General features: G+C 41.7%; 1 protein-coding gene across 2 annotated transcripts in view; it reads left to right on the forward strand.

Annotated features, from left to right (window-relative positions):
- Window positions 1–1,199: 1,199 nt before the first annotated feature.
- The window catches only part of Ube2t (ubiquitin conjugating enzyme E2 T), a 12,125-nt gene continuing 4,150 nt past the window's right edge, over window positions 1,200–9,174 (forward strand). The window contains exons 1-3 of one of the 2 annotated variants that reach the window (XM_013346732.2): window positions 1,200–1,324; window positions 6,049–6,220; window positions 8,090–8,159. In XM_013346732.2, coding sequence (XP_013202186.1) covers window positions 6,112–6,220; window positions 8,090–8,159 — 179 coding nt within the window. In that variant the 5' untranslated portion in view covers window positions 1,200–1,324; window positions 6,049–6,111. Of the gene's footprint in view, window positions 1,325–1,411; window positions 1,478–6,048; window positions 6,221–8,089; window positions 8,160–9,174 lie in introns of those variants that run through there. The other variant, XM_026779892.1, reaches the window with a different exon arrangement.

Raw genomic sequence — 9,174 nt, forward strand, 5'->3', positions numbered from 1 at the left:
CTCTGCAGTCTCAGGTCTTGAGATACCCTTCTGCACTCTGGCTGTGTCGTCCTGGCTAACTCGGCTATAAGCATGTGCTTCCTTGAACAGAAAATATTACCTTTCTAGATTTGGAAGAGCTCTTAAAAGTCATTTATTGGAACTGAAGAGGTGGCTCAGCGATTAAGAGCACTGGCTGCTCTTCCTAGAGGACCCTGGTTCAATTCCCAGCATCCACATGGCTGCTCACTACTGTCTGTAACTCCTGTTCCAGAGGATCTAACACCCTCACACAGACATGCACACAGGCAAAACATCAATGTACATAAAAATAACTTAACTAATTTTTAAAAAATTTGTCCACCTTAAAAAAAAAAGTCATTTATTTCAGGGCTGCTGTGTTACGGGGGATCAAAAACGGGCAGAGTGTGTAGGAAGCCCTGGGTTTGATTTTCAGCACAGTGAAGAGGGAGGGGAAAGGACAGTCATCCTACCGTGTGTCCACGCAATGGAAAGGATCTCTTTTGCATTACCCGTAACTTGCTCAGCTTTCATTTGATCACTTCCAATGGTGAAGAAATCTACTTTATCCGCTTTACTTTTCAGAGTCCTGGAGGAATGCTCCATTCAGAAGAATTATAAGTTAATTTTATTTTTCTTTTTCCCAGTTGGAGGAAATCTATATAGCTTAGGCTGATCTCAAATTCTCGATCCTTTTATCTTAATATGCCTGCGCTATCATGTTCGACTTTTATCTTTCAACTACTGGTCTTAAATGAAGTAGTAGTTTCCCCTGGTATTACTTAAAGCCTTGGGCAACGTGGCGCGCGCCTAATTCCAGCACTTGGGAGGCTGAGGCAGGAACGCCAGGGGTTCCAGGCTAGCCTGAGCTGCATAACAAGTTCCAAACTAGAGCAGGGCTGTATTGCAAGACCCCGTCTAACAGAGCCAAAACAAAAAATAAAGACAGCTATTCAGCGGTCGTTTCTCCAGATTAAGAGTGGCCAGTTGCTTTCATCCTCGCTCCTGAAGGTTAACTTCCCCGCCTGAGGAATTACAAGCACGCTGAGAGGGAGGACTGGGCATTACTGGTACCACTGCGCGCGCACCAATTTGAAGCCTGCGTGAGGGGGGGGCGCACGTTCGGAGCGCTGGCCAATAGGCGTGCGCGCGCGTGTCTCTCGGGATGGCTGTGAACCAATCACAGTCATTCCTTGAGTGGGGGTGGAGTCATTTCAACGGTCTCTGGCGTCTGCATGGCCTGGCAGAAGCGCTTGGCGGAGGCAAGCGGAGCTGCTGAGTAGTGGCGCCGGGGGCACCAGAGAGAACGCACCCCGATATCACAGTGAGTCTGGGGAAGGGCTCCGGTACCTGAACCGCCCGGAGAGGAACACCGCAGGGAGAGAGAACCGCCCCGTGCGCGCCGAGGCAGTGTCACCGTCCTCCCTCCTGCATCCGCCTGGGGACAAAACAAAACTTTAGCGCTCCCGAATCTGAGGTGAATCGATCGTATAGGCTGCAGATTTATGAAGAAGCAGAGAGGGTGGAAAGACTGCTAATTGTCTTTTGATGTGGACGCACACTGAGGTGTACAAATGTTACGACTAGTCAGTGCTGTGTAAGCATACGTTTGTGGGAGGTAATTACTGGGAAAGAGGCAAAAAAACATCAGTTTAAAAAATTGAAAACACCTATCGGAGCTAGATTGTAAGGAACTTGTTGGTCATGGTTGTTTGGTTGGGAGTTTTGTTGTTTTGGGGACAGGTGTCGCTGTAACCCAGGCTAGACTGGAATAGACTTCCAGTCCAGGCGCTTCCAGTGGCTATGCCACCAAGCCGCAGCTCGGTAAAGAACTTTTACCTTTATGTTCAGAAAATACACCGTAACAGATGGCTTTTTTTTTAAATGTTTATTTATTTATTATGTATACAATATTCTGTCTGTGTGCATGTCTGCAGGCCAGAAGAGGGCACCAGACCTCATTACAGATGGTTATGAGCCACCATGTGGTTGCCGGGAATTGAACTCCGGACCTTTGGAAGAACAGGCAATGCTCTTAACCGCTGAGCCATCTCTCCAGCCCCCCAACAGATGGCTTTTAAGCCAGAGGACTTTTTTTATTTTTATTTTTTTTTATTTTTTACTTTTATTTCATGTCTAAAAGTGTTTGTCTGCATGTATGTATGTGCACCACATGTATGCCTGGTGCCCACGGAGGCCAGAAGTGGGTGTTGGGAATTGAAACTGGGTCCTTTTTTTTTTTTTTTTTTTTTGGTTTTTCGAGACAGAGTTTCTCTGTGGTTTTGGAGCCTGTCCTGGAACTAGCTCTTGTAGACCAAGCTGGTCTCGAACTCACAGAGATCCTCCTGCCTCTGCCTCCCGAGTGCTGGGATTAAAGGCGTGTGCCACCACCGCCCGGCTGAAACTGGGTAATAATAAAGATAGGAACAGAAACTGTTGTAATTAAAAATAAAATTTCAACAGAGAAGTATTTAATGTTATTTGTAAAGATAGTAGAATTGATACATGCCTGGAAAAAAATAAGGAAAGGCAAAAAAGATGGTCTAGCCCAGGTTGACCTCAAACTCAAGGTGATCAGAGCTCCTATCTCAAGCTCCCGAGTGCTAGGACCACAGGTTGGTGTCACCTAAGCTTGACTAAACCAGTTTGTTTGTTTGTTTTTTTTTTTTTTTTTTTTGAGGCAGGGTTTCTCTGTGCAACAACAGTCCTAGCTGTCCTGGAACAAGCTCTTTTGACCAGGCTGGCCTTGAACTCATAGAGACCCACCTGCCTCTGCCTCCCAATTGCTGGGATTAAATGCTTGTGCCACCACCGCCCAGCTTGTATAATACTTTCAATATTTTTAAATGGATTTAAATTAAAATTTAATTTTCTCAAAACATTAACACCAGCACAAAGTAGAATTTTGCCAAACAACCATTTCCTAGACTATCAATATAAATTCACAATACTTCCTAACTCATTTGGGGAGACTAGCATAACATGGTAAACTGATAAGAACAAAATTAGAAGAAAATGAGGTGTCAAATTTTAGCCTTCAGCACAGCGTTGAAAGCTTTCCCTTTGAGGCTTAAAATCAGAAAAGAATATCAGGTGTTAGTTGTAGTCAAGATGAAAGTTATCTCCAAAAAGAAGATAAGAAATGAATTAGGGGTAAACATAGATGGATATTATTGACTATTAATTAGAATTACCATCCCTCTTCCTAACCCCAAGGAGATTCAACGTCAGAATTAAGGTTTTTAGTTAAAATCAGTTATATTTATGTATACTAATAAAAATAAGTAAAAAAAAAAACCGGGGATTTTGTTTTGAGAAAAGGTAAGATGGTTAACATTGGCAATTTAATTATAGAATCTAGAGTCAGCTAGGAGACAAACCTCTGGGCATGTTTACAAAGACATTTCTAGATGGATTAATTGAGATGGGAAGACCAGCCATAAATACGGGTGGGATCATTCTGTGGACAGGGGGTCCCTGGCTGAGTAAAAAGGCAAAAGTGAGCCGAGCACCAGCTATTTATTATCTCTGCTTCCTGCCTGTGGAAGCAGGTGCTCAGTGACCTGCTGCCTCCTGTTCCTGCAGTGGAGCAGTTCCCGCTACTGGGAACTGTGTCCTCAAGCTGTGAGCCACAATAAACACGTCCTTATCTTGTTTTTGTCTGGTATTTTGTCACAGCAAGGGAAAAAGTGACTAATACAGAGGACCTCACACTGTGACCCAGGCCGACCTCAGACCTAGAGTAATCCTGCTGCAGCTTACTTAGTGCTCTAATTACACCTGTGACCAACCACACAGGAGCAGAAGGTAGCTTTGTTTGTTTGAGATAGGGTCTCATACCCAACACTGGCCTCAAACTATATAGCCCAGGATGGAGTGCTACTGATCTTCCTGCCTCAGCTTCCCAATTATTGAGATTATAGGTGCATGCCACCCATGTTCATCCTAATATGTGCAATACTTATTTACTTGATGACTGTTTGACTATGTAGACTTCTCCCACCCCTCACATATACCTCTAGTAGTGCAGGGTCTCGCGCATACTAGGCAAGCATTCTACCACTAAGTTACATCCCTAGCCCATGAACTAAAAACAATTTAAATAAAAAACGAAAACAAATAAGCTGTAACAACTGGGATGGTGGAGTTTTAATTCAAAATATTTCAGATGACAAATGGAAAAAATTTGGAAGACTAAAAACAGATCCACACATGTTTAGAAATTAATTTATGGCAATATTAGAAGGGCAAAATTTCCTTTTTTTTCTTTTTTAAAATAGTGCTGGGACAATTGGTTATTCATTTGGGGGGAGAATTAAAATTGATCATCTACCTCTTACTGTGCACAAAAACAATTAGTAGCTGAAAGATTATAACGAACAAAATTATATTTTTAAATTATTTTTATTTTATGTGTTGACTATTTTGCCTGCATGTATGGCTGTGCACCACATCCATGCCTGGTGCCCAAGGTATTAGAAGTGGTTGAGAGCTACAACATGGAACCAAACCCAGGTCCTCTGGCAGAGCAACAAGTGATTATCAGCCCTGAATTATCTCTCCAGCCCAAAAGTTATAATTTTTAAACTTAATATATAGGAAAATATCTTTAAATGTGAGTGTATGGGAAAAATTTTTAAATAGATTAACATTAAGAATATATTCATAGGCCAGGCAGTGGTGGCACACGCCTTTAACCCCACCACTGGGGAGGCAGAGGTAGACAAATTTCTTTGAGTTCAAGACCAGTCTGGTCTACAAAGGGAGTTCCAGGACAGCCAGAGCTACACACACAGAGAAATCCTGTCTCAAACAAATAAGCAAACAAAAGAATACATTTTTTAGCTGGACCTGGTGTAGGTTGAGGTAGGAAAGTCACAGGGCTTCCTAGTATAGAAGGAAGTTTCTGTCCCACCTGGTCCCACAGCCATTCAGTCGCAAAGAAACACATGGAGGATTATATTAATTATAATCTGTTTGACCTATTAGCTCAGGCTTATTTATTAACTAGCTCTTACAACTTAAATGAATCTATAGTTCTTATCTTTGTTTAGCCATGTGGCTTAGTACCTTTTCTTAGTAAGGCATTCTCATCTTGCTTAAGGTCAGCTTGAGCAAATAGAGCAGCTAAGGGAGACCTATCTCAAAAATTAAAAAAAAAAAAAAGGATGAGTTAAAAGCTTACAAGCTCTTGGTTCAGTCCCCCAGCACCGCAAGGAAAAGAAAGATGTGTTTGTCTAATTTGTAGAAAATAAGATAACTTGTGAGATTATATTTATAATGTAATCAAAATAAGAGTGTCCTTTAGGTGGTTACTAGTTGAGTGGATGTGTTTGCGGGTGTTTAGATGAGAGAGACTGAGTATATTTGGATATTGATGACAGAAAGATTAGGAATACTAGAATGAGGTGGGCTAGTTTATAGAATAGAGTGAGTTCCCTGAAGAGTTAGGAAACTGTAGAATCCATAATACACAGAGAGAATGTCATACACTTACACAGTAACTTACAGTGTCTCCAAATGTTGTCGACATTGTTCTTGCTCTCACAAAGCATATAGACTTCACCTAGCTACCCAATCTTTCTTTGCTCAGGCATGCTTAGGATACATTTAAGAGCAGAATTGGACCCAGGCTCTATCCTCATGACTTTATACTTTATTTTTTTTAAATATTTGTTTATTTATGTATACAATATTCTGTCTGTGTGTATGCCTGAAGGCCAGAAGAGAGCACCAGACCTCATTACAGATGGTTATCAGCCACTATGTGGTCGCTGGGAATCGAACTCAGGACCCTTGGAAGAGCAGGCAGCGCTCTCAACCGCTGAGCCATCTCTCCAGCCCGACTTTATACTTTATTAATGAAGGCAAACATCCATTTTAAGCTTCTTAAATTATTATTATTTGTAAAAGTTTATGCAAAAAATGGAAAAGAGTCAGGTTCCCTTTGTCACAAGAGTATTAAGAATCTGTTCTTCATTAAATTGAAGCTGTGCTGAAAATGCTAGTCATTATGGCTATTTCATGGTTGCTTCTTTTCTTTTCCAGTCCACCCCCACAAGCCTTTACTGTGGAGCAGTGAACTGTTTATGGTTCCTTTTACTTGAGATCATGCAGAGAGCTTCACGCCTGAAGAAAGAACTGCACATGTTAGCCATAGAACCTCCCCCAGGCATCACGTGCTGGCAGGAAAAGGACCAAGTGGATGATTTGCGAGCTCGTAAGTATCCCATCATGCCTGTGATGATGTTGTAACCTTATTGGAGATTGTCCTAAAATTCACAAATTGGTGTATTTGAAGTAGGGAATGGTAAGGTGAAGGAGCCCTGCCATCTTTCTTAGTTGGTTTGCTTTCATAAGGTCTTTGATGTCTTATGTCTTTTACTGGTTTTTAATTAAGGTTGTCAGCTGGGCATTAGTGGCACATGTTTACAGTCCCAGGTTTCTGGAGGCTGAGGCGAGAGAGGAGGATTGCTTCAAGTTTGAAGTCAGCTAGGCTGCAGAATGAGATCTTGTCTGAAAGGTTTTGTTGGGGGGTGGGAGGGAGATGTTGGGACAGGGGAGATGGCTCTGTGAATAAGGGCATTTGCCATTAAGCCTAATGACTCATAATTTCTAGGATCCATATGGTGAAAGGAGAGAACCAACTCCTATAAGTTGTCCTCTGACCTCCATGTACATGCCATGGCATTGTGTGTATACACACAAAATAATTGTTATTTAAACAAAACAAAACAGGTTTAGCTATTAGTTGTGCAGCAGTGTTTGAGGCCAAGTGACGGACAGGAAACACTGCATGGAGACTAAATTAAAACCCTCTTTGTTTTTTTTTTTTTTTTTTTTTTTTTTTTTTTTTGTTTTTCAAGACAGGGTTTCTCTGTGGCTTTGGAGCCTGTCCTGGGACTAGCTCTTGTAGACCAGGCTGGTCTCGAACTCACAGAGATCCGCCTGCCTCTGCCTCCCGAGTGCTGGGATTAAAGGCGTGCGCCACCACCGCCCGGCAAAACCCTCTTTGAATTACTGTCCTACACCCAATTCCTTTTTTTTTTTTATATATAGATTTTATTCTATTTGTTTGATCACGTGCACATGTGCGCAGGTGCCTGAAGGAGCCAGAAGAGGGTATTGGAGGGAGTTGGAGTTACAGGCAGTAATTGTAAGGTACCTGATAGGAGTGCCAAGATAGAGCTTCCTTTGCAAGAACAGCAAATACTCTTAATTTCTGAGCCATCTCTCCAGCTCTTACATCTAGAATTACAGGCTTTGTGAAGTTCATTTGATACAGTTTCTGTTGCTGTTTGTGTTGCCTTTTGAGAAAGGGTCTCATGTAGCCTGGGTTGGCCTCAAACTTTCTCTATAACCAAGGATGACCTTGACTTTCTGATTTCCCCACCACCACCACCACCTCTGGAGAACTAAGATTTCAACCTATGCCACCTTATGGTGTGGGAAGTCCTGTTTATGTGTTGCTTTTATTGGTTAATGAATAAACCGTTTTGGCCTGTGATAGGGTAGAATAGAGCTAGGCGGGGGTGCGGGTAGAGGGCACTAAACAGAATACTGGGAGAAAGAAGGCAGGTGGAATTGCCAGACACTGTGTAGCCAGCCGCCAGATCCTTGCCAGTAAGCCACAGCCACAGGCAATACACAGATTAATAGAAATGGGTTAAGATGTAAGAGTTAGCCAATAAGAAGCTAGAGCTAATAGACCAAGCAGTGACTTAATTAATATAACAGAGTTTCTGTGTGATTATTTCAGTTCTGGGCAGCCGGGAACAAACAAGCGGCCTCCTACTACAGCTTGGCGCACAACCTGGATAACTACATTCACATTAATACCTGAGAGAACTTAAAAAGGAATTATAGGCAAAGAACAGAGTTTAGCACAGTTTCTTGGTAGCCACAATTGTTTTTTCTAGATGGGTTCACTTACTATAACCATATGTGTTTTTTTATTATTTACAGTAAACTAAGTTTAGGGTTTTATGTATGCTAGGCAAGCACTCTACTGAGTTACGTCCTCAACCCTCCAAATGGATAATTCAAACCATCTGATTCCCTTTTAACTTTTCTTTGTCCCTTTCTTAAGAAATATTGGGTGGAGCCAACACACCTTATGAGAAAGGTGTTTTCACGCTGGAAGTTATCGTTCCTGAGAGGTGCGTATGAATTAGAATCAGCTTGTAAGTGGGGTACAGCTAGTTGGAAGACAGAACAGAATAGTATTTAGAGCATTAGCGTTGATCCAGTCATACTAAACTTAATGTTGTAAGTTATGTCTCTAGAGTTTGGTTTCCCTCTCTAAATAATGGACTACATTCAAAAAAAACTGTGGTAAATATGTATTTTATATAACATAAAATTGGTGTTTGTAACCATTTAAGTATACATTTTCACACTGTTGTACAACTATTACTATTGTCTCCAGAACTTTTTCATCTTCCCAATTGTAACTTCATACCCATTACAAATCCACTCTGAGTAGTTGTCCCTGACACCAACCTTTGGCAACCACCATTGTTTTTTCCACCTCACTGTTAAGGCCCCTTCAGTCGAGTCTCCTTTCAGCTCTTTGTGTAGGATCAAGTAGAGGTGAGATGAGTATCTTAACTATTGAAACTGGACATCTGTCTACCAGGTTGGGTCCTGGCCAAACTTGTTAAGCCCCGAATGAGTAGCTTAATTGTGCCACATATCAATTCTGAAAATAGACTGGGAATTTTTCAAGGTTTGTGTGTCACTAAAGAGATGATAACTAAATACAATGTTAAGTCTAGTTGGAGCCTGTTTGTAAAACACAGCTGTAAAAAAATTTGGAGACTGGAGAGGTGGCTTAGTGGGTGCTCTCACAGAGGATCTGGGTTCAGTTCCCACCACCCATGTGGCAGCTCACAACCACCTATAACCCCAGTTCCAGGGGATCCTACATCCTCTTCTGGCCTCCAAGTACCATGCATGTATATGATGCAGAGGCACACATATGTGCAGGCAATCACACATATAAAAATAAAATTAAAAAAAATCCTTTTTCAAAATTTGGAGATTAGGAAGTTTGAATAGTAAATGATAACTAGGGAATTTACTTTTTTTTTTTTTTTTTTGGTTTTTTTGAGACAGGGTTTCTCTGTGGTTTTGGAGCCTGTCCTGGAACTAGCTCTTGTAGACCAGGCTGGT

This window comes from Microtus ochrogaster, chromosome 6, assembly GCF_000317375.1.
Source record: "Microtus ochrogaster isolate Prairie Vole_2 chromosome 6, MicOch1.0, whole genome shotgun sequence".
NCBI lineage: Eukaryota > Metazoa > Chordata > Mammalia > Rodentia > Cricetidae > Microtus > Microtus ochrogaster.